Source organism: Cydia strobilella, chromosome 18 (assembly GCF_947568885.1).
Source record: "Cydia strobilella chromosome 18, ilCydStro3.1, whole genome shotgun sequence".
In the NCBI taxonomy this organism is placed as follows: domain Eukaryota; kingdom Metazoa; phylum Arthropoda; class Insecta; order Lepidoptera; family Tortricidae; genus Cydia; species Cydia strobilella.
This window is the reverse complement of record NC_086058.1, coordinates 14,694,649-14,720,933: the sequence shown is the minus strand read 5'-3', so window position 1 is coordinate 14,720,933 and position 26,285 is coordinate 14,694,649. Positions and strand designations below refer to the sequence as shown.

The window sequence follows — 26,285 nt, the reverse complement described above, 5'->3', positions numbered from 1 at the left end:
TCTGTAGAAACTTTATTAAACATGATGTTAAAATATTTTCATTAAGGAAACTGTAAGTCTAGCTTTATCATTCATTATCATACCCTTAGCCGCTTTCCCACTGACGTCCAGTTTTTTGCGGGTACGGTTTTCTGCAGGATCCAGTTTTCTATAGTATGCGTGCAGTATCCCGCAAACAGAATGCTCGTGTGAACGTTACTATATTAGCACGTATGCTATTGAAACGGAATCCTGCAGAAAACTGTATCCCGCAAAAAACTGGACGTCAGTGGGCAAGAGCTCTAAGGAACTCTAGAACAACTAACTATAATATATATTATAGTCATGTGTAGTGCCTGTTTTTGTTCTGATCTTAACTAAGTATATCGTTACAGCTTTATTGAAAGATAAAGGCATAATACAAATTTTATAAATCCGTTACGAATGGTTCAATAATAAGAACACTACGATGTTTATTTACTTTTTGAATGATAATCTGACTTTCAATGATAAGTAAAGATATAGTTGGTCAAACCAAATTGGCAGTAAATAAGAACCGGAAAACTATACTCATCCTTTTCTTTTGGGTGTTAGTACTAGTGTAAGACAAAGATAGTATTGTTCTTTCAACTATAATTTGACTTTCAATGATAAGTAAAGATAGTTGAAAAAGAAAAACCAAACTTACTCGTCTCCCACCAAACAAACTCCTCCTTCCTTCTCGCCATCCTCATCAGCTCGACCAACTCCCTAATATCCTCGTCGTCTTCCAACCCCTCCACCCCCGGACTCGCCTCATTGCTCTTCCTCAATTCCTCTTCATACCTATAAGGGAAATGTATTCATGAATACCTACAAAGGTTCCTACAGGACAAATTAATAAAAAAAAAAAGTCTTCTAGGAAAACCTGATTCGTTGACCAACTTTCTCTTGTTACTCGTTGCCATATTTACGGTCACCTGGATGACTCTTAATATCCTGGTTTAATGGTATTTAAAATAGCAAACATAAAGTTTTATGGCCCCTATACATGTAAGCAATTAAAAAAATACCTCCTCAGTCTCATAAACGCGTAAGCTAGAACAGCGTGGGCGTAGACCCTGTTCGGTGACTTAGTCTTCAAGGGGGGTAATGCTCGGAGGCAGTGGAGGGTGTTCTTGAGGACTTTGTAGGGGAGATCTGAGACTCCTTCTACTAAGGAGGTGATCACGTAGGCGGTTAGCGCTACGTTGGCGATTTCGCCGTCTTCGTTGAGTCCACCCTGAAATAGTAACAGGATTGTCATTAAATCACGACCACAATCACAAATCGATGTATACTAAAGACATGGGTTTTTATGGGCTGTAATGGCAGTAGGTAACTAATTATTTATAAAGTACATCCATTGATAACGAGTTGGTAGTCAAACTTCGAACAAAACTAATGTCTGAATTAACTATGATTTTTAAGGGACAAAGCTAGATGGTCCAAAATGACTACTGTGTGTATATGTCTATGTTGTGTGTGTGTGTACAGTTAGCGTGGGTCTGCAGGTAATGGCAACATCAACGAGAATTGTAATAACAGTATTTATTACCTTGAGCTCCCGATGGAATACCTGCCCCTCGTTTCTAAAGCAACCGTTCTCCATTTGTTGCGACATCAGCCAGCGCTCCGCGCGCCGCAGCGCCGGCGGCGGGGGCATGCCCGGTGAAATCACCTGAACATATACCGTTTTCAGGCTAGGAGTCGGAAACGTGGCCATAGATGATATAAATCAGAGGTCTTTAAATTATGGTCAAAGAACCAAATTCAACCTGTAAGTCGTTATTGTTGGCTAGCGGAAAACAAGCGAAGAGCGAAGAGGTAAAATCTGACCTACAAAATTTAAGTTGGAGATCCGATAAACACATTCCGTTCCAAGATTAGGTGGCAAACGCAAGGCAAATAGATTAATTAATGAATATCAGAGATGAGAACATAAATAATTGGGAAAGATATCAATTTTATTTTATACTTCAAAACGCCTTTTTGTTTAAATCATGATTATAATACGGTGCTTACCTCATGGGCTTTCCTTAGATATCTAAGAGTGAAGGCGGTGAGCCAGGTGGATGGATCATCTGAGGCGCCAAATGCGCTAAATCCACCCGATGGATGCGTGTATTGAAGCTGACGAGTGAAACCTGGAAGGACATTATTACAGGTTAAAATTAATCAACTTTTGCAACAAAACCAAGCGCTTGCTTGATTAGAACCATTTCGGATAATCGAGTTTTGGGGTTTCTGAGGATTTGACCAATCCAATGCCATCTTGATTGGATGTTTATTTATGCATCATTGTTTTTAGTTTTCCCACAATGCACTTCACTATGATGCTTATTTAGGGTTTCTATAGCATAAATGGCAGTGGCGAAGCATAATTAAGCACCCAAGAGCAATTTTGGCTGACTTATTCATTGAGGTGTAAACGTTGTTGAATGGTCTCGTTTCGCTGGAAGATCAGCGCTGACTTTCGGGTCAGTATTATGCTGAGGTGGGCCCATTTCGTGGTAAACTTTAGGTATGTTTTAATTTAGTATGGAGTTTAAGTTTACCATAAAATGATTCTGATTCTGTGGCCTTATAAATATGATCCTGATTGTTTCAAAATAGACAAGCCAGTGGAAATCAAGCTTTATGAAAAGGCTTATATTGCTAGTTGGCATAACAACACCCGTTTTGCTGTAACCTACCTCTGGCTACGTGTTCTTTAGCAGATGAAGCTGCTGGACTCTTAGGGTCCAACTGTTTGAGGGCCAGAAGGTTGGTGGCAAGTCGAGCCATGTTCTGTTCTCCGCAACCTCGCGGCAGTAGCACTAGGGAATCTGCATCCTGGGAACCATCAACATGATGTTAGGGATCATTCAGCGTTCTATTGAATCAGTCCAATTATTTACACTTTAAACTTGTCTGTTGATACATCAGCGCTGGCCAATGCAATCACCATGCTGAGATGAGGATATATAGCATGTTTTAATTTTTTTGTGATCCATGTTTTATTTCAATTCTTCTGATGTCTGATATGTGAGCTAACGAGTCAAGTGCCTAGTACTATTTCTATAAATGACCAAAGTTTCCTCGTCCCTGACTAAGCGAATGATTGTGTAATTTTTATCAACAAAGAATATAAAAAATAGCCTCAGATGATGAGATTCGAATTTACTCCTCAGGGACACCAATAAAAGATATCTGACTTATTAGGACTTCAATTATAACTGTGTGCTTGTGGATGTTACTTACAGCGAGTAATGGTCCAGCGATATCCCCTATGGCCCAAACGGTGACAGATTCAGAGCCGGGTATGGCGTCAACTTTGGGCCAGGACCAGGACACCTCAGACGTGCTGGATACTTCACTACCTGAATCAGAAATTAATTATATTATATGATAATGATAACAATTTAAGCACTAATAGCCTGATGGTATGGTTTGCAGTCTACAACCGCAGGCCCTTAGTTTGAACCCTGGTTCATAACATTGAATTATGAACTATGAAAAATAGTATGGAGAAGGAAAATGTCTGGAAGAAATCGGTCTAATACTATAAATTCAAATTGGATCACAGTTCAGATGGCAGACTGTCGTTAAAGACATTGCTTACAATTCTTAGGGTTAGGTCTCCAAAAAGCGCAAGTCGGGCTTTTTTGAAAATGTAACCGAGAAAGCGAGGAGCAGTGAGGAGGATCTTATTCTCTTTGTTATTGTTTTACAATTCCCAGATATTTATTCATAAATAATTTGTACCTGGTCCACAGAGTAGAGCAGAATGATAGTCCTGAGCTGGAACACCCTCTGGATCCACTTGTATCTGGATGATTATCTCGTCACTGCAACAGAATCAAAATTTCAGTAATAGGATCGACTGGTTTAGTTCATAATCCTACTGAGTAGTATGCCTTGCTGCAGAGTATTTTGTAAGTAAAGGAACGCCATGTTTGGTGGAGTGACTCCTTGTGCGGTCCCGCACTTTTAAGTAGACTTCGACTTGGTAAGAAGAGATACCAGACTCCCTGTATTGGCGCTAAGGTATAGCGTCATGTTTGCATGAGCTGGCACCGCCGCCATCGCATGGTATGACACTTTCGAGTGATTGTCTATCTACACGCCCAGGTAGGCTACGGACGCGCTTCCAGGTAAACTACCACTTCGTAAGACTCACCTGACTCCTTGAGCAGGTGCACGCGCGCGTATAGCGAGGCGTGCTGATCCTGGCAGCGCAGCGCGTAGCGTCACGCGCCGCGTCACGCTTGCACGAGCTGGCATCGCCGCCACCTCGGTACGGTCTGGCACTTCTAAGTGCGGATCAGCTAGTACTTGAATCTCGATCTGGAAGTTCAGAACATTTCGTCTTTAAAGTAGTATATAGTATTATAGTAAAGGGTCACTTAAAGCCAATGATAGCAAAACGTGTTATTGAGTTCACTTATGTTTCCGCAATTATGTTAGCAGAAAGAAGACATAATATTAGTCCATAATGCAATTAAAGGTTTATAGGCTGACTTCTGTACCGGGCCGAAGGTGATGATGAAGGTTGATTGGGATCGGGTGGAAGCTATTTGTAATTTCGAACCATATTTTATGCCGCTCCAGATGCATATAAAAATGTTTCTAAAATACTTACATTAAGGGACTCGTAAAGGTAGTTGAAGATGCGGTATTGAATAATCGTCGAGTCTCCTCGCTTAAGTCGCTTCGGTCCATCAGAATGGATAAAGAATTCACGGAACACCTGCAAAATCATAAAAATATAAGGTTATAAATAAAGATGATCAACATACTGATTTAAAAAAAATCGCAGGAGTTTCCGTCAGTATACCGTGGATACAAGGGCGAGTCTGATTCTTAATGATGTTGACAGTGACACAGCGGGGCTGTTCTCGAACGTAATGCCTTAAGGATGCTGGAAAAACAGAGACAGGCCGTAACTAGACATGCAGAACGGGCTAGCCTCGCGCCTGAGAGTTTGAACCAGGACGCTGGGAATACACAGGGAAATCGTTTCTTGACACGGACTCAAGCCAGAGTTAGCCTGTAAGGATGTTTATGGTGTGATAGTCACACTATAAACACTGACCTGTAAGGAGGCCGGTGGGGACACAGCGAGGCCGTTTCTTGACACGCAAAGCGCGGTGGCCTCGTAACGTGTTATAGAGTCCGGGGCACGTGCGCTGGTTATTACTGTCCCGTTCACGCCAACTGCCACTAGGCGCCACAGCCAGGCCTGTAAAGAGGTAAGTGAAGTTAAAGAAACAATACTGATTTGTTAACCCTAATGCTATTTCAACCTGTTGGCTGCAGCGTGCAACTGGCCGTTACAGGCCGATGTCTTCGATCGTTTGCTTTGTTTGTTTTGTTGTAGGTTAATATTCTATCACAAAATTTTGTGTTTTCATTACTTTCCTATCAGGGACGTCTCATCGTCATCAACTTCCTCGGCTATATTAATATTATTCTAATTCTCGGGATTTTGGAAGGATTGGGTAAATCGGGTAACGGGCCCACAAATGCGCAGAGACGAGCTGCGTTGTATGTATACGTGTAGGAAGGCTTAGGCCAAGTTTTCCTAATATATCGTCCAGGTCTTCGACGGAACCGTCGTGTCGTACTCCAAAACAGAAAGGGGCTTTGATAAAACAGATTACGGTACAAGATAGAGATGCTGTATGTCCCTTTATACAGGTTAGATTGTAGTAGTTCACCTCCGAAAAGTCCGTCCTAGGCTGCATATGTTCGAGCAGCGGCGCCGGCGCCGGCGCTTGTGCGCATGCGTGCCCCGCGCCCGCGCCGCCGGCCACGCGCACTCCGCCCTCCGCCAAGTGCGTGAGAACGGAGCCGGCAGTGGGAACTTCTTCGTCTGATGCTTTAACAAAAAACATCGTCACGATCATATTGGCGGAAAGTCCACTGCTAAACAGTTGTCAAGAAAAGTATCTACAGCCGGCATCAATAATGGCGGATGAAACAACGAGCCTAAAGTATTGCTGCTATATACCCTGGAATACTTTTCCAAAATAGATATATCTATAAAATTCGCTTTCAGGTTCAATAAGTTAAGTATTTGTAACGGTGTAATTTTTCTACATAGGTATAGATACATTATCTCTTTTTGTTAAGCTTTTTGACGCTTTTGTAGTCTTATCTGCTACTTTTGATGATGACTATATGAACGCTACTCTAATAACACGAGCAGGCCGTCACAATCGATTGTATAAAATGACAATCGAAGCTTGGTTAATGAATGGAAATAATCATGTGACTTTTCGTTCGCATCTATTATTCCGAAACATTGTCACTTTGATTGGCGTTTGTAGATAAACTATTGTCATCTGAGCTACGGCTCCTGCGGCCGTAGCACGGTCGCATTTTTATCACCTGTCACGTTCTAACAAGCATGTAAGCGCGAAAGTGACAAGCATAGTGGCAGGCGATAAAAATGGAACCACGCTGCTGGTCCTGGTGCTAATTTGACTATATTGCCGAGCGGACCCGAGGCTTTTTCAAACTGAAACTTTAACACAACACAAGTTTAATTGAGCTTATTGTGGGATTAGGTCAATTTATGTAAAACTATCCCATATTAAGATCATACTTACTCAGAAAGCATTTTCCATTCGCATCATACTCCGTTAAGTTCCTATGACTATCGATGATATTCCTCAGCTGCTCCATGATGGACTCTTTGGCTGAAGGCACGGGGGCCAGCCAGCGCGAGGCCGAGTCCAACACGGAGAGGCCGCAGAGGGCTAATTCGTTTGTGGTTATGGAAAGAGAGGCGCTGGCGCCTGGTGCTATTTGGCGGGAGAGCCAGTTAAGTTCCACCTGAAATCATTTCAACCACTGAAATACGCATCATTCTTATTAAGAAATCAGTCTACAATGTAGACAACATTTACTCAAGCATGTAGACTACATGCTTGAGGAAATGTTTAATGGACATGGCGTACTACATCAATATACTAGAAGTTCGCAGAACCGATCGGGTTAGGTTAAGAACACGGAAGTGCGCTCGAGAACTGCATGGTATCGTAGATGCGGGTGTTAAGGCCGCTAAGCTTAAGTGGGATTAGGTGGGACATGTCTGCCGTATGCAACCGGATCGGTGGGCCAACCGATGGGGCTGGCTACCGAATGGACACCGCAGATTAGCCGGGGCAGAGGCAGACAAAAAAAGAGATGGCGGGATGACTTCGACGCTTTTTGCAGCGACTGGCGGCAGCATGCACCAAGCAGTGATGAGTGGGGGAAGAAAGGAGAGGCCTTTGGGCAGCAGTGGGACACAAGATAGGCTATTAAAAAAAACCCGAACCGAATTCAGAACTAGTCTTAAAATTTCTAAGAAGAGTTGTTAAAAATGCCATCGACTCCATAGTATTTGGAAAGGCGATCAAAACATGAAAATGATCTTACCTTGTTAACAAAACATTCTTCCATCTCAATATGCTTGATAGCACTGACCAACTCCCCTCTATAATAAAAATACGCCACTAAATGGCTATCCGGGCACATCTGATGCGTCATCTTAATCGGCAGCATGACTCGCAGCAAATGTCTATCCAGAAGATCACTGCCTTCGGATTGGTGGATGAAGCCACTGCTGTTGCCTGATTGGTGGAATTGCCTGTTCAGTAGGTCGCTGCTTCTTTCGGATTGGTGGGCTTGCGGGCACTTGCTGTTTCTTGGTGCAGCGTGTATGTCATTGGTTGATGAGGATATTGGGCACTGGGTGGTCACGCCCCAGCGGTAGATGGTACCACCGCGGGTTATTACCTGAAATTTGACAAATGGTTTGTTGTTAAGACTGCCAGAAAACAGATGATGATGATTTGAGCATGAGCAACCAAGAAAAAGAGCTGTGAGCTCTGACTATGAGCAACCAAGAAAAAGACAACCTACTCTACTTTTAACGCACGGTTTTGTTTTATTTCCAAATTTAGCAAAGAATTTGTATCGCATTGCGCATCTGAATATACTATATATGTGTTCTTAGTGAGATATATCCAAGGAAACATCTGTATCTATACATGTTTGTTCAAATGACTGTTTCTTGTATGATTGTTTCTGTGTTATCTCCGAAATATAAAGTAAATAAATATTCGTAATTTGTGTGTGTTTGGGTTTTGTGGTCGGATGCGTTTTTCTGAAAAAGGCTGACTGAATTTTAGCATATTTAGATCTTCTTGTACTTAGTGATTGGGTGCCTATACCTACACAGAGAAACAAATGTTGCCTCTTCTATTTCTAAAAGTTATGGATATTTTTTAGGGGCCTAAATTTTGGTTATATCGGAAAAAGCTTAAGAGTTTTAGGCAGTTTTGGGCCGTATCAAAATAGGGGGCCATAACAAATGCTTCACCAATATTATTTTTTGAGAAAAAAAGACAAATGAAGATCTATGTGCAACCCTTTCAGCTAAGAATGTATTCTTATCCTTGTTATATCTGTGGTGATAGTATCCGAAACAAATGTATCAGTATACAAGGTTTCCGAACGTATCTTTAAAAAAATTATATGTAATGTCAAATGGGTGACCACACCCTCTTTTGCCTCAAGCTTCCGTAACGATAAGAACTTGCTGTAAAAATAACCTAATATTGTTGAATAAAACATGTGTTCCTCCAAACTTGCGTTTAATTCAAGCTTCTTACCACAAAATGCACGCTCAGCGCAGTATCAACGTCCTTGCTCAAGTAAAGGGGCACGAAGCCCCTCATGTTGGCGTCGCCGCGCAAGGGCCCGAGCGCAGCGTGTATGGATCCTGTTCTTCTAACTGGCAGATATAGTGGGGACGCTGCTGTTCTGCTGTCGTTTTTGAGAGTTGCCTGATTGAACAAACAGATTAGGATTATAAACATATTTTAGACGATGATTCAGCAGCAATTTTTACGAAACAAAATTAGGACTATCACGAGTAGGTATTGTGTTCACTGACCATACATTCAATCTCTTGAAGTAGAACAAGATATTTGAATGAACTCCACTATTATTATATTACTGGCAATCTATAAATTGTATATACAGATGTCAATCACAATGAAAAAATCAACGATGATCAACTCTGGTCAACGTGGGACTCGAACCCACATCCTTATAATGTGGTACGTCCCACAATAAAAAAAGGAAAAATGTATTAATATTACTGGCAAATCCGTTTCCAGTAGGTAGGTATCTCTATCTATGACTGCGTTTAATAGTTTTAAATAATTGTTGGTCAGTAACTCGTCGACTAAGAATCTTTTCATTTAATTTCATTTCATTTATTTGCACACATGGACAACATATTAAGTATTTACACCAATTTTTGTGAACATGTACCCTGGAAGGGTGTAGCAATCTTGAGATCATTAGATAGAGAAGATTAGATAAAATGAGATCTTGGCGTTAGACTTCATCAAGTTAGTGGCTAGATTGACTACCTTTGTCATAGAATCCATATTAATATTATAAATGTGAAAGTGTCTGTCTGTTACCTCTTTACGCTTAAACCGCTGCACGTTCCGAGACGATTCCAAAGGGATTAAAGCCAAACTTACTTGAAATTTATATAAGACATTGGCGTCATCGTCCACCGTGAACATTACTCTAGCAACGCCTCTAGCGTCCGTCACGGCGTCGTCACATGACGCCTCGGTGCGTTCAGCCGGTGAACGACAGACGACGACATGCTCGTTCGCTGCTGGCTTGTCGTCCCAGCGTGTTCCTTTTATCTGTAGAAATTTGACTGATAAATGATTGTAAGAAAAGCAGTCTCAGAAAATACAGTTATAGTGAGAAGAGCTGTCGGGACAATGGTATCTAATAAATTCTTTAAAATGTATGTGACTACATATGGTTCACAAACAATAACCCTTCGACAAGACCAAGTGCGGGTAGTTCGAAAAACTCGCGCGCCTAGAAGATGTTGATGTCAACTTTAGCCAGTCTTCTCCGAGACCACGGGGACAACGCCGTCCTCGAAACGTCGGAGGTAAATTTAAAACTTATTTTACGCGATTAAGTCCCGTCGTTGTGAATAATAATGAGTAAAAATCGTGAAAGTTTAAATCAGTGCGATAAGGTTACGATTCCAACATGTCACTTTTCTTATCTCCGAAACAGGACTCATGTTTTCTAAGAAAGAGTTTGGCTTGCTTTTAGTTCAAGATATTTCCTTAATGCCCGATATTAGAAATTTTCTTCCTTTAACAGCAATTCAGCGACGTACCTTCAACTTGTAGGGCAGCCCTGGGGCTAAGACTACTCGGTGCTTCGTTAGGAACTGCAGGGTGACAGCCTTGTCAACCACTTGGGATACTACCGTCGTGTTCTGCCAGATCCTCGTACCCTCTTCCTGGAATATTGATATTGATTTATAAAGAGAAAAATAAATGTTGTAAATGCAGTTAGGGTTATAACATTTTCTTCACGGGAGTTTTAAAGATCTTTTTCAAGGCATTTTAGAAGCGCTGACACAGTATTTTGAAGTTCGGGCGCCAATTTCGCACATCGATGCGTTGGGTATCTTTTAGATTGTTTGAAGAGACTACATGACTGAGTTGGTGCACCAACTTCACAATGATGCGTTTAATAGGGACTGCAAACCTGAAACGAGAAGTCAGCGACAACCACATCAGGTGGGCTCCCACCATCCAGGCCTATCCTTCTAGCAGCTACGGCGTGTCTATGGCAGGCCTTCGGAGCACGCAGACGGACAGCCGTACGAACGCCCGGCGTCGAGTCTGTTGCGAAATTGACGCCGGCGCCGCGGAGACGGATCACTAGCATACCTTCCACTGCTTCTGTCCATGGGTACCTGGAGAAAGGGAAAGAGTTAAATAAGATGTTCACAGAGTAAAACCAATCTTAAAATGATTCCTATAGATCCATTCGAATTATTATCCGGATGGCTATGTGAATGTCACGACCTCGCCAGACAAAGAACTATGGAGCAGGCTATCTAGAACCAAAGGAATTCAAAACGCAACGCATGAGCTCCATTATCCGGCACATGGAGATGGTCAAAAAAGCTCTTGAATAGTTAAAGAATCATTCTTAAGGGGGCAATTGCACAAAAAATCCCTATGGGTCGAAGTGTATCTGCAACGGCTCCCAGCAGGGGCAGAAACGTTTTTGAGTTGTAACCGCGAATCGGAGTAAGCCAAAGAAGGTTTCCAGTCAGATCAGTCAATATTTCTTTTGCTTGTATGTAAATTCCATATTGACGTGTAAAAGTGTCCTTGTGGCCTTTCTGAATGCTGAATAAATGTTGAAGTTTGAAGTTTGAATCCTCGGGAGGTCAATGTCCAGAAGTTGATGCCTTTCGGCTGGTGTGATACTGATGATGACGTATAAAATACTGACCTAACACACACAGTCCAGACAAGTCGCTCGCTGGTTCTGAGCACCCTGGCCGCGTGTTTCACGCTGAGCTGGAACGGCGGAATTTCGTAGTTGCCCACCAAGAATTCCGTCACACCCTGTAACAGATTTTAAACTGGACATATATACAGGGACGATTTCAGGGTTGGTCCCATAGTAAAAGTTGCTCAGTATAATCCCAAAACCTCCCTGGCAACGTTACGGGAATGCACTTATTTTTTAGCCACCGTATATAAACAGTAAGTAAGCTGAAGAAAGAGCTAACCGAGAGGTAAGCTTGGTGACAACTCCAATACAGCTAAAGTAGTGGAATACGATATTCAAATGTCAGATCAGATGACAGTCGTTTGTGTAAAACTGGCAATCGAGCAATCTTTTTTTTTATTGTTAAAGAGGACCTTAGAAATGGTGATGAAATCTTACCTGTGAGCCATCCTCCAACTTGGCCCGTAGTGTCCATCGTCCTGGCGGTGCCTGGGCATCAAGCTCATGCTGAATCTGCCCGAAGCCCAGCCGCGTCCGTACACGGTTCCACTGCGCTGCACGAGTCCCTTCCCACGCACCGGGCGGACCTTCGAGCCACATTTCTTCAATCTGTAGGGACATATTGGTGTTTTTAAAAGTGTCAAAACTTAATAGAGTAGGACCAAGCCAACTTTTCGTGTCAAGTGCTACGTTAAGTATAGGTAATACTTAAATATAGGGACATGTAGGGGGAAACGGGGCAGATAGGCACAAGTGAACATAAGTTAACTAAAAACTTATGTTCACCATCTGCAACACTAAAACGTGGCTTTGTATGTGTGAGTGAGGTACCAGCTTCGGCACATCTCGCCTGTAAACAGTTAAGTATTTGTTTTACAAGGGGGCAAAGTTGTTGTTTAACCTCTTGTGCCAATATACCTGAGCAAGAGAAGGATTCCAAAATCGACCACGAGCGTAGTGTGGTTTGAAAAGAGGAATCTTGAATGTTGCGAGGGTTTCAAGACACGAGGGTTAAACAAAATTTGCTACCGAATGCAATACAATATTTTTCACCACACCAACGCGACAAAAATACTGTGAAACGTTACAAATCAAATCCAAATGAACGTTATTATATATATATCATTCACAATCATCTTTTAAAAGTCAATTATATCAACCAACATGAGCAAAACAACTCAAAATTTGCATCAGATTACTTTGCCATACACGTGGATAAAATGCTACTTTCTTATCAGTTTTTGAAGTACAAAGAGAGCCTTTTCGAGCTGGGGTTGTGAAAAAAATAGTTAAGATGTGTTAAGAAAAGCATTGGGGCAAGGGAAAAAAATCTAGGGAATCCTCATACCGTTTCTCTTGCCCCTAGCAAAATAATCTATGTTTCTCATACCCCACATGACATGACCTTAATGAGGTAATCGTAATATAAATCGCAGTGGCAGACAAAATATCCAAAACAAACGATCTGTGTTGTAAAATGTAATCTTAAATAATTTCTGTAAACAAACAATATGTACCTACCTTTATCTGGTCTGCTGACCTCCTGACCAAAATAAACGTTTTAACTCCGAGTAAACAGTGACTCATCCCACAATAAAGGTGTCCCTTGAAAGGACATAACGGATTTCTTTTAGTCCATAATTTGACACAAACTGAGGAAGGTCGTGTGAGTTTAACCTTGATGCTTAATCGTTGAATGATTCTGGTTAAGAAAATTATGCAAAAAATCGAAAAAATGGACAAGTGCGTCGGGCCACGCATAATGGAGGACTTCTAAACTTAGTAGCGGCTCACGAAATACACCTATGTTCCCTATTTCATTCAAATATACCTTATATGTAGTTTTTAAGATGGCTGTGACACACGGACAGACGGTCGGACCGTCGGGCATACGGACAGAAATTAAATTTTTTCAGCTGGCAAACTTAAATACCTACAAATCTACATCATTTAACAGAGAAATAAATTGAGCACTAAATAAAGTCATCTTATAATGACATTTCGATCCCGTTAAAATAAAGCTCGTAAAACAAAGTGAACGCGACACTTCAATTAATTGAAAAAGAGATTAATTGTGAGTTTCCGTGTTAATGTATTCGCGGATGACCGTGTCAGGGGCCGGTTTGAGTAGGGAGAGTATTCTGGGTTATTTATTAAGTTGGAGTTAAATAAAGATCAAGACTAGCCTTTCACGGCTTTGCGTGAAATGCTAACAGTTGCCGTTCAACCTCGTCTCCTTTTATGCTTTTTCTACGAAAGCAAGATCCGTGCATACAAATATTCCCTATAGATGCAAATTTTCGCCCACAACCCCGGTATAATAAGGAATAATTTAAATTTGAAGACATAGTTTTTGTATTAAAAGTATTAAAACAGGGTTTAATATGTGTCTGAAGTGAGAACGACGGTTCTCATTCTCACTCACTTCAGTCAGTACTTTTTAGGGTTCCGTACCTCAAAAGAAAAAAAACCGGAACCATTATAGGATCACTCGTGCGTCTGTCTGTCTGTCTGTCCGTCTGTCACAGCCTATTTTCTCCGAAACTACTGGACCAACTAAGTTGAAATTTGGTAAACATATGTAAGTTTGTTACCCAAAGATGGACATGTTACGTAAACATATTAATTTTAAACACGGGGGCCACTTTTGGGGGGTAAATGAGAAAATTAAAAATTAAAGCTTGTTAATATATATCGTGTTACATATCAAATGGAAGAGCTCATTGTGAGAATCTCAAATATATATTTTGTATAATTTTTAAATAAATAGTGTAGATGTTATTCAAGAAAATAGGCAAAAAATGACCATTCCCCGCCCTTTATCTCCGAAACTACGGGGGCAAAAATTTTGAAAAAAATACACCAAATAGATCTTTACCTATAGATCACCGGAAAACCTATTAGAAATGTGCAGTCAAGCGTGAGTCGGACTTAATTACTTAGTTTTTGATCCTACTCCTACGGGTTTTTTAAAGACATTTCACATAAAAAATACATTGTTTAAATTGTGTAATGTACGGAACCCTTGGAACGCGAGTCCGACTCGCACTTGGCCGGTTTTATTGTACTAAGACTAAGGGCCGGTTGCACCAAACCGTCTGTCACCATTTTACCGTTCGCTAAATTTTATTGTATGGAAAGTTTCATAGTTCTCTGTTGCTTGACGTTAATCAGTATGTTAATTGTGATTGGTGCAACTGGCACCAACTGAAATAGCATAACACGTTCGTATTAAGTTTCCGTGAAAATACGATAGGACACATATTACAGTATATCTGTATAAGAAAATAAATGGGAATAATTATGTACAACCGTCAGAATACGTCCTTATAAAGAGAAATTGGCTTAACCACGCTTAACATACTACAAACAAGAATGAATAAATAAACATCATTTTGCATACCCGCCGGCGTTTACCTTCGGAGGCCAGGCCGACGCATCTCACATAATGGTTTTATGACGTTGAGAGGTCAAGTCACTATTGATGGTCAAGTGGTCAGTTATCTAAGAATCAAGGCAATGTTTTAATTGGGTTATAAGCTTTTCAAACTATAAATGGCTTAAGGGTCTCCGGCAAGCTCGATTCTCCATACAAACGTAGTTCTGCTCTCATTTTAAAACGACTAGCTAGATTGCTCTGAAACTTTGTACTTACAATAGGATAGGGTATATCTATGTCCGTAATTAGATTATGTAGCTTTAGGTATCATAGTTAAAAAAATACAGCGAATTTAAGTTTTTCATACAAAACTTGTTTTTGCTCTATTTAGTTTGTTTTATAAACTGGAGCTATATAAACTAATTTCAGACCTAGATATACCTAATGTCATTGTATGTGCAAAGTTTCATAACAATCCAACACGTAGTTTAAAAATGAAAGCGGAACTACGTTTGTATGGGAAGGTGCAATTGCAATTTCGTTTTCTGCAAAAGATTGTCATCTTAACGGATGTCATCTGTCTTCTCACGGGGCCTTAACGGTACTACATTAGTTATTTACTTATTTGTTTTACAAGGGGGGTTTAACCGCTCGTGCTAATATTGATACCCGAGTAAGCGAAAGATTCTAGCACCAAAATAGTCGCGTACTGTGCGGTTTAAGAGGAATTTCCTCCCGCGTACGCTTCGGCTGTGGAATGAGCTCCCTGCCGAGGTTTTCCTGAGGGGCTACAGTATGGGGTTCTTCAAAAAAGGATTGTACAGGTTTTTAAAGGGTCGGCAACGCGCGTGAAATATCTCCGGTGTTGCAGGCGTCCATAGGCTACGGTAACTGCTTACTATCAGGCGGGCCGTATGCTTGATTGCCACCGACGTGGTGTAAAAAATATATATTCCAATACGTTTCGGCTGGTTTTAATATTAATGAAGTCTTCTCATGCCAGCGTTTTTAATAACTACCTAATTAATATTGCAAATATAATCGAGACACTGGCAAAAGATAAATATTAATATAATACTTATTTATTAATAATATTAATATATTAGATTATTTTAAACCGGGTCACACGTATTATTAAGTCGAATAGCTCGACATGTTTCGGTCCAATTTACGAGGACCGTCTTCACGGAGCACAAAACGGGTAAATTGCCTTAGGCCTTGTGCTGGTGTGGCTGGTACCGGGCTCTTTCGGTATGTATGTAGCACGATAACTGCCACTAAGTAAATTTACACTGCCATGCGTGCCATGCATGTACTGGAGCGAGGTCAGCCTTGAGCACTCTACCGGGCTTTTTCAGTATGTATCATGATGAAGTGTAAGGCGACTATCAGGTGTAGGTACTTACACTGTCATGGACTGGTGCGAGATTTGCCTTGAGGACCAAGGCCCGGGCGCGGACGGTGTCTCCCGGCCGGTACCGGGCCCTTTCGGCATGTCCATCTCTCCACTGGAGATGTAGTTTAAAGCTACATCTGCAAGTGTACTTACACTGCCATGGACTGGTGCGAGATCAGCTTTGAGCACCAATGCCCGAGTGCGGACGGTGTCTCCGGGCCGGTACCGGGCCCTTTCGGTATGTAGCACGACGACCCTGCCGCTGGTTATGCGGAGGGTTAGACGGCGTTCCCAAGTGCAGAGCTCAGGGTACCTGAACAAAATAAGTATAAAATACAAATGCAAAATTTATACAAAAAAATATGATTATGGTTTAAAATGAACAATGAGATTTAAGAGTTTATGAGAAAGATAGAAATTATGCTTAATTATGATTAAGAAGTTATGCTTCTGATTTATTATGATTGTGTAAATAAATATATGTATAAATAAATATGATCAAGTCCTCTAGGTTACCATCAGTCACTTTTCGGCGAAGAAAAACATCGTGAGGAAACCAGACTAATCCCAATAGGTTTTTCGTCTGGGTTGAAAGGTCAGATGGCAGTAGCTTTTGTAAAAACTAGTGCCTACGCTAATTCTTGTAATTAGTTTCTAAACGGTCCCCAGGCTCCCATGACCCAAGGCAAAGAGAATTATATTTTTGTCTATGCCCAAGGCGAAAAGCCGAGACAGATGTGAGGAAAGGATAGTATTAAAGTATGATAAATCTAAACCAATTTTGGTTACAATAAAATTATAATTATATTACGAATAGCAAATTAAAAAAGCCGAATCAGCCATGTGTCAAAAAAAAATTAAGTCGAAAGTGGTCGAAAGACGAAGGACGGCCGGTGCAGATTCCAGCCAAGTTTCCAAACGGGCCGTGAGGAATTTGCGATGCGGCAAAAACAAGGTTAGTACTTGTTGTTAGGTGACATAGTCTCTAAAAGTTATTTGTAACTTGCAATTAATTCCAACTGTTGCTGGTTAGGACACTGTCAATTTATCATACCCTTCATTTCTTGTTCAACAATTACTTCTCTAACAATATTAATCAAAAATAAACATGCTAGTTCTGTGCTGAACATTATAAATTGAGTTTGTCTAAGCTAACCGATTTTGTACCGACTTTAACGTCACAAGGTGTCATGGGAGTGTCATAATAAATTAATGAATTAATTTTTACCTTATTATTATTGTTCTTTTTTTTGACATTTAATTTTATTTTAAAACTAGGTATAAGTTTAAAATAAGTAGTTTAAGATCCAATATTGTACACCCTAGCAGGGTATCATGTACCTACTTGACCAAAATGTAAGACCAGAATGTACAAATCATGTACAAATGAACATGATTACAATGGAATAAATTATATGATATGATATGCTGTAAACGTCCTATAGTTGGTCAAACCAAATTGTCAGTAAATAAGAACAAAAAAAACTATACTCATCCTTTTCTTTTAGGTGCTAGTACTAGTGTTCTTACACTCTTACACTGATATGATTCTCTCTATGTTTGAAATGAGACAGTCCATTGACAAACTATATTTGCCACACTGTCACTGTACAGTTAGGCTCTATTTAATTATGATTTGTCATAAAAAAATAATTAAAAAACAAAAATATCATGTCAGTGTCAATACGACGTAATGTCACCACACGGGATTATTACGCCTATGCCATTTAGTGTTCTTGCTAAATTGCCTGTATAAAACCTCGATTTGAGTTTGTTGTGATATTATAATTTTATGTTGTGTTGTCTTACGTGTAACTAGTATTGTGGAATTAACATAACTTTTCCATTGAGCTGTGAAAGTGCACTTATTTTCGTGCTTAATTTTGTAGACATTTCACCTTTATACACTCGTATCATGGATATTGGACATGGGTCTAACACAGGAGCTTCGCGTAAGTCTTACCTTATATTAACAATGAACTCAGCTTTGGTATTCGGTAGCAGAGGAACGGGTAGATCCAGGCAGCCGCCATCGCCTGTAGGTAGAAATAATAATTTTAAAAAGTCGAATTAAATAAATGATTATGTATGTGACTCTCTTCAGAGCCAAGGTCCCATGAACTGGACTCCCGCGGTGCAACCGCGACTGCTACGCATTGAACTATTACGTATAGAACCGGCACAGGTAATTAGTATTTTGAGCCATGAGTTGCTGCCGTTTTGGCATCAAACCATATAAGCAGAGCGTGAATCTCGCGACCTAAACGCGTAAGCGCCATGAATTTTACGGCGCTTACGACGTTTTGGTCGCGTGGTACAGGTTGATTGCGACAATTTCATTGTTTGGTATGTTGTCTCTATAGTAATAATAATTGACAGGGTCGAACCAAAATGACAATCGTATATCGACAAACGCCTAACGAAAGGAAAAAATATATCGTGATGACACATGCTACGAAAATTCACGTGACTATTTCAATTTCCATACATAACACATCAAGGTCACATGAGCTGGGTCATCAGGACTAGGTGGTTCTGGTCCGTGAGCTTTAAGCAATCTCACTAGGGGGCAAATCTCTGGTCGCCTTAGTCTCCTGGCCCTCAGCCTTTAAGGTCAAGGTCACATGAGCTGGGTCATCAAAGTGGAACCGTAATACGCAGGCTCGGCTGCAGCTGCCGGCAGTGAGGGCGCCTGGCATGAGGACGAAGTGGTTCTGGTCCATGAGCTGAGTCAAGGTCACATGAGTTGGTCTATCAGGATGCAACCACGATACGCAGGCTCAGCTGCTTTAAGCAAACTTACTGGCTGTGGAAATCTTACCAGGGGGCAAATCTCTGGTAGCCTTAGTCTCCTGGCCCTCAGCCTTCAAGGTCAAGGTCACATGAGCTGGGTCATCAAAGTTGAACCGTGATACGCAGGCTCGGCTGCAGCTGCCGGCAGTGAGGGTTCTGGTCCATGAGCTGAGTCAAGGTCACATGAGCTGGGCCATGATACGCAGGCTCAGCTGCTTTAAGCAAACTTACTGGCTGTGGCAATCTTACCAGGGGGCAAATCTCTGGTAGCCTTAGTCTCCTGGCCCTCAGCCTTCAAGGTCAAGGTCACATGAGCTGGGCCCTCAGAGTGGAACCGTGATACGCAGGCTCGGTTGCTGCTGCCGGCGGTGAGGGCACCAGGTACGAGAACCAGGTGGTTCTGGTCTGTGCACGGGTAGCTGGAAGGAAGGAGAAAATTTATTTAACCGATTTTAAGAAATTTCGGAGGATTACTTAGGTGGTTAGGAGGAGGGAGGAGGAGGTTCTCAACTCGATGGGACTTTTATTGTTAGGTTTATATTATATGTAAGACTAGCTTCTGTCGGCGACTTCCTCTGCGTAGAAGTTAAACTGATTCGACTTTTATTTTAAGGGCTTTAGAATTGGTACCATTACCATCAAGAAAACTATTCCGTTTTGTCAATTTTACCCTGTAAATGCAAGCAGGTGACTCAAAGTAACATACGTGCTCCACAAATTTAACTATTCCAGTGGCTAAACTGAACTGAACATATTTCATACTAAATTGAATTATTTGTTAAACCATGTTAAACAGTGGCGCCGACTTTGCCTGCATGTGTATGTTTGTAATGAAGATTCTCAGGAGTCGTGTTTTGCTATTGTGTGGAACAATTATGTTTGGATTACAGTCCGTTAGCACAGTACACAGATGTAGTAAATAGTAAGGTAGTAGGTAGTTTTAGGTTTTTTTTATTTTTTTTATTTGGAGATCCAACAGCTGTGACATTAACATAAAAATTATAGTTGATACAGGAAGCCAATTATAGGAACTCACAGGTAGTGACATGATACAAACTAATAGGTACTATACTAAGGTTGCGCACTATCGCAGCCACATATGTAAACAGAGCGTATACAAATGATAACTAATAAGGGAGTAACTAAAATACAAATTAACTTAGCAATGAAGACAAAAGGCAAGAAAAAAAAGATAGTAATAAAGTAACTACACGGCATCTCAACTACAACACATGCTACAAGATCTCAGCACAGCGAGCCTTGAGGTTGGACTCACAATGAACAGAGCGAAAACTCAGTTGATGACCAATGGAGCAAAACACAGGGTCACGGTAGATGGGCAGGATATACAGTATGTTGATGAGTACATTTACTTGGGCCAGATAGCCTCCTTCGAAAACAGGCAAACCATAGAGGTCAATAGACGTATTGACAACGCCTGGTAGAGCTTCTGGTCCATGAAGGCGCTATTGAAGGGCGACCTTCCCCTGTGTCTCAAGCGCAAACTCATCGACATGTGTATCCTGCCTATCCTAACCTACGGTGCTCAAACATGGTCATTAACTGAGGCGTTAAAGTCCAAACTCAAGGTTTGCCAGCGAGCGATGGAGCGCAGTATACTAGGTGTTCGCAGAACTGATAGAATCAGAAACACGGAACTGCGCTCCAGAACTCGAGTTGTAGATGTAGGTGCCCAAACCGCTAAGCTTAAGTGGGACTGGGCTGGGCATGTCTGCCGCATGCACCCTGAAAGGTGGGCCAAAATGGTTACCGAGTGGGACCCACGGAACACCAGTGCTATGAATATGAATATTTAGAAAAGTAATAAATGTAAAATATATAATAAATTTAAAATATATTAAAATATATTATAATTAAAGATATCAAATAAATGTGCCATTTTCAACCAAAAGGGTACTTACTGTCGCTTGTCAGTAAGGCGCTATTTCTATATAGCTTCAATTAGAAATCAACCTTATCAACAAGCGACAATGTGGTACCTTTTGATTGAAAACGGCACAAATATTGGTAATATAATTTATAAAATTGGGATATCTAGATCTAATGTAAAATAAATGATCGAGCGGCATCAAAACGTCATCCGGAAGTCACGACAAAGGCATGAGGAAATCAGTTTTAATTTTAATGTAGGTCATCTCATCTACCTATATGAATCGTTACCATTAACTTTTGTTTGTCTGTTTTAATATGTTTGACATGAAAAACTTGATTATTTTTAACTGTAGATAACGGTTTGTAGGTGAGTGTAGGTTTTATGAAAGCTGATTCGCGTTTTCCAGTGACTTTCGTGACGAAATCGAGCGCTCGATATTCAAAATCGGCCCGCTGCGCGTTAAAAATCAATGAATTTTTAGATATTAAAAAGAACTGCAATTTGTTTTAAAAACCCTTGGTTGCCGACTCCATCCGTTTAATTATTAAGGTGCAAAGTAAAAACGATAATTGGGGCATTTTCTATGAAAAGGGACCTTATTGTCGATGGCGCTTACGCCGCACAGCGTCGCGCGGCATTGTATTTATATCGGAGCATCGTTAATAATGGCATAATCGCCATCGACAAAAAGGTCCCTTTTTATAGAAATTACCACAATTATATTAATGATTGTATTGTATTCGCCTCAAAAGAAAAACTGACTGTAATTGTCAACAATAACATGATTTTTTCATGTTCCATTTCACATATTATTCAAATTTAATTGACTTCCATTTCATATAATTTATACTAAGTACCTATATAATTATTACCAAGAAAATTATTCATTCGTTCAGGTCAACGAACTTGAATGAATGGGATACAGTTTCCAGTTCATGAATGAGTGGTTATCCTTGCCATACATCTGGTCATGATTGTTATTTTCTTTGATTTCAACCGCATATTCTTTTTAGTAATGCTAATGCTTAGGGTGAGTTGTTCATCAGTTAACCACCCTTTCGAGCATATTCGGTCATATCTCGTAAATTTTCAATTAAAATAATTTATTGCGGACACTGCTCGATAGACTATTTAATTGGCTACGAATTTGCATTCAAAAAAATGTAATTTTCCTAACAGGTTTGACATTATTGTGTTTTTAGAAAAAAATGGAATTTGGCTAGTATTAACCAGGGGGGTGTTCTAGAGTTAACCAAGTTGTACACATTCAATCACTAATGTGATGCGTCCATAGACATAGTATAATAGTAGTTATAGACAAGAAACCGAGCGACCAGGGGTAAGAGAAAGACATATTCATGTATTGACAGGTTAATGTATGGCAGCATAATCCTTTTTCTCTTTCACTCTTTATATAAATTTCGGTATGTCGCCATCGCCTCCTACCTATGCTGCCATAACCCGACCATGAAAAAAATCCCGGTCGGTGATAAGGACAAAGCATGGCACTATTTTCTCTTTCCTCTTATAGGAATCGCAATAAGACTATCTTTCTCTATCAATGAGTGTCAGGCCCTTGGATGCCATGGAGACTATATAAAGGAGCCAAATCTCTATGTATGAAAAGTGTCCATCAAAAAACAGTAATTAGGCAGCGCCACCATACACCGAAATACTACCAAAAACAACCTACGTAATTTGGTCGGGTTATTTGTTGCCTTATATGGTTCATGTTATACTCATGTCCCAGAGCCTAACTAGCGCGACCGGAGAGATTAGGAACTATTATTTAAAGCTGAAAGCGGTCACTTTTGCAACAATTCTGCCATGAGAGATTGGCATCCTTTCTATACCATCCATATTGGATGCGTCCGATGCGTGGGATGCGGGCGTCTACCTTTACATTAACATTGACTGATTAAACAATTATGTGGGAAAATTGATAGTCTCAGTTATCAACTAGACATCATTTAGGGAAAGTATCCAATCCACAAACATCTGTCATTAAAATTTGAACATTCTGTCAAAAAGAAAAGTCATTCATTAAAACTTGGAGGTTATAACACTTATAACCATACGTAGTACCAAAAAGGATATAATAAGATAGAGCGGTACTGTCATAGTAAATTTTGTAACCACTGTAAATTCACTGCCATCTATCGACATACTTTAAAACTAAAAATGAAGATTTATAAAAATACGTTAAAATGTATTTAAATATGGATAAATGATTTCTTTATTTGCATTAATTATTTTTATATGATTTTGACCCATGTTCTTTCACTGATATGCGTTAAAATTATGAATAACAAACGAAACCGCCAGCGCCCTCTATACGAGAGTAGGCCAAAACTAGTGGCGCCATCTGATCGAGAATCCAATTTTCGTGATTTTCGAGGCACGTTTTTCCTTAGACTGTATCCATCTATTACGGAGTTATATCTATCTTTGGTAGTACCCATTAACAGGCGTTCCCCTCCGTCGAAACTCTACGACCAATAGTCATACTTGTATGGACTGACGTTTATCTGACATGGCTATTTTTACGTTACGTGTACATTAAATTTGACGTGCAAAAATCGGCAGGTTTTGTACAGAAAATTACAGAAAATCTCTATTTGGTTACATTCTCCAAGCATTTAAATGACAAATTTTAGAGGATAGATCCTTTTCGCTAAATTACGTCTAACTTATCTTTACACTATTCCCTTCCTTCTTCTTCGTCTTTGCCTTTATCCCATTATTTGGGGTCGGCTCTCCTCGTTCTCATGCGCCAGGACCGTCTGTCCTGGGTTGTCTGTGCATTTAATTGGGCTCGTTCTAAATCCTTTGACACGGTGGACCACCAAGTAGCAGGCCGGCGCCCTGGTCCTCTTTTGGTTTCCTGAAGGGCCAGTGCCTTTTTCACGACATGGTCATCGCCACGCCTCATAATATGTCCATACCACCTCAGCCTCTGTTCGGAGAGTTTCTCAGTGATGGGCGCTATTTTGAAACTTCCTCTGATGTGCTCGTTACGCACTTTATCAAGTCTAGTTACACCCGCAGCCCATCTCAGCATCCTCATTTCGTTGGTATGGACTTTCTGTTCGTTTCTTCTCTTAACCGTTAATAATCTTAACTTAATTAAATGCCATAAAAGTTTATACTTTAGCTAAACGTGACTTCATCGCGTTTAAAAGTTTTACATCAACCGAGGTCGTAAAGAAGTAATTATTAATAACCGATATGAGGCTTTCGCGAATGCAGCTATACAATCGGTATTCGAAATGGATACATCACTATAGCGCGGCAAGGACTTGACGGATAGCCATCGCCGTAATGGCGTCGCCTGGTAGTTTCCCAAGTTATGTCTGTTTTATTGTATTAAATCCTTTATTTGATGATGATTGGTGTATTACTTTAACATTATCCATCATTGACGACCGGTCTGGCCTAGTGGGTAGTGAGTACTTGAGTAGTGAGTGAAAGAAAAGCTTGTACCAAAAATGAAATTTTTGCCAAAAACTTAATTCTAGTTGTACTATGCTTTACTTGAAAATAATTGTAGTGTATAACTAGCCTTATGAACCGATTTTGCATGTACAACCAGCCTTAAAGTTTGTAGTCTATGATTGTTCATTATTTTAGTATGTGGGTATTTTTGCACTTTGTAATTTTTCCTCAGTCACCCGTTGACCACGAACGCTGTAAAGAGTTCGAAACGTCGGGATGTATTATAAATTCAATATACGCGATATAATCCGTTTTCATAGTTTTATTTCATGAGTAACTATCGCGGTAACAGAAGACAATATTTTGTACTATGCTATTAAATCTACAATAATATAGACGATGAGGATATGCTGTTTGTTGGTCAGTACGTGTTATTGTTGTAAACAACAATATCATATCATTTTTGGCTATCTCTTAGACTCCTATATCGCCTCGAAGTAGAGCACGTATTTCATTTATTGATTACGTTTTACAAACTCTACATTAACCATCATATTGTGATGTTATTATATTATATTAAACCTAAATAAAAAATCGGCCAAGTGCGAGTCGGACTCGCGCACCGAGGTTTCCGTACTTTTTTGTTGTTATAGCGGCAACAGAAATACATCATCTGTGAAAATTTCAACTGTCTAGCTATCACGGTTCATGAGATACAACCTGGTGACAGACAGACGGACAGACGGACAGACGGACAGCGGAGTCTTAGTAATAGGGTCCCGTTTTTACCCTTTGGGTATGGAACCCTAAAAAACACCTGTTTATTTATTGAAAAGTACTAAGCCGCGAGCCGATAGGGATTTATTTTGAATTGATATTTGCAGTTAGTTTATTGTACTTATTTTATAATTGTTGACGTGTTTTTTTGCTTGTATGTAAATTCCATATTGACATGTGAAAGTGCCCTCGTGGCCTATTTGCTATATAAATGTTGAAGTTTGAAGCCATATTACTTACTTAGTTGTCTGTGAATAAGTAAATGATTAATCCAAAAATAAATAAATAAGTAGGTCGATACAGTCGATGGCAAAAATATCGATCCCGACAAATGGCCAAAAATATGTGATCACGACTTTATTGTCTTAGGTGTAAGACCGTACACATATTTTTTAAACTTTGGGAATGTATATATATTTATGCCCTTGACTGTACCTATATTTTTGACTTTCTTTCGTTGGTAACATTTTAGAATAATTAGTTACATTATTATCTCTATATAATAATGAAATTACCTTGTATAATTTTGTACCACCTCGCTAACTTGAATTAAACTTGATTGCACAGACACAAACACTAACATGAATAAAACACACCACATCGTCACAATACACATACACACATACATTTTACACATTACCAATAATTGTACAACTAAGCGCTAAAAAACTCTACAATACTCATTATGTCAATAATCAGAAAATACACGTAAATAACAAAAGAAAATCACCCAATAAAATCATAATTGTTAAATCTGTTCAAAATTTCGTTCCAATCTCTTTTGTTTACATCGACGTTCGATTTTTGAAATTCGGAAGCGGAACCGGCGCGCTCCGGATGCGCGCGCGTCTCGGACTAGCGTGCTGACCGTACGCGCAAAGGTCGCGAGCACGCCAGGTGTCGTCAACGTTTTTTGCTGACGATCTTTAATGCAAAAAAAAAGATGTCCGTTTTTTGCTGAGCACAGGTTAATTTAAAGCTAAATATATAAAATATCATAAAATATAATAATGTCTTCGGTTACCGCGATAGTTACTCATGAAATAAAACTAGGAATGGATGGAAGGGATAATAAATTCAATATACGCGATATAATCCGTTTTCATAGTCTTATTTCATATCATAAAATAGATTGTGTGTAGAATTATGTACCGCATCTGTGATAAAAAAACGGGCTGAACTCTTTATAATGATTTAATTATTTATTTGTCAATAAATTTGATGTCGTGATATCAAATAAATTACAAAGGAATATAGGTAACTAAGAACTA

General features: G+C 40.0%; 1 protein-coding gene across 1 annotated transcript in view; it reads right to left on the bottom strand.

Moving 5' to 3' along the window:
* The window catches only part of LOC134749590 (murinoglobulin-2-like), a 33,508-nt gene extending 7,661 nt beyond the window's left edge, over positions 1–25,847 (bottom strand). Inside the window, 24 exon segments of the mRNA XM_063684593.1 lie at positions 668–804; positions 1,032–1,240; positions 1,556–1,678; positions 2,023–2,144; positions 2,694–2,832; positions 3,241–3,359; positions 3,745–3,827; positions 4,160–4,326; positions 4,622–4,729; positions 5,075–5,221; positions 5,700–5,860; positions 6,594–6,819; positions 7,408–7,767; positions 8,646–8,819; positions 9,531–9,704; positions 10,202–10,327; positions 10,579–10,789; positions 11,338–11,453; positions 11,779–11,949; positions 16,126–16,256; positions 16,259–16,428; positions 18,079–18,151; positions 19,158–19,327; positions 25,530–25,847. Of these exon segments, the coding sequence (XP_063540663.1) occupies positions 668–804; positions 1,032–1,240; positions 1,556–1,678; positions 2,023–2,144; positions 2,694–2,832; positions 3,241–3,359; positions 3,745–3,827; positions 4,160–4,326; positions 4,622–4,729; positions 5,075–5,221; positions 5,700–5,860; positions 6,594–6,819; positions 7,408–7,767; positions 8,646–8,819; positions 9,531–9,704; positions 10,202–10,327; positions 10,579–10,789; positions 11,338–11,453; positions 11,779–11,949; positions 16,126–16,256; positions 16,259–16,428; positions 18,079–18,151; positions 19,158–19,327; positions 25,530–25,651 (3,739 nt within the window). The 5' untranslated portion in view covers positions 25,652–25,847.
* Between the last annotated feature and the right edge of the window lie 438 nt (positions 25,848–26,285).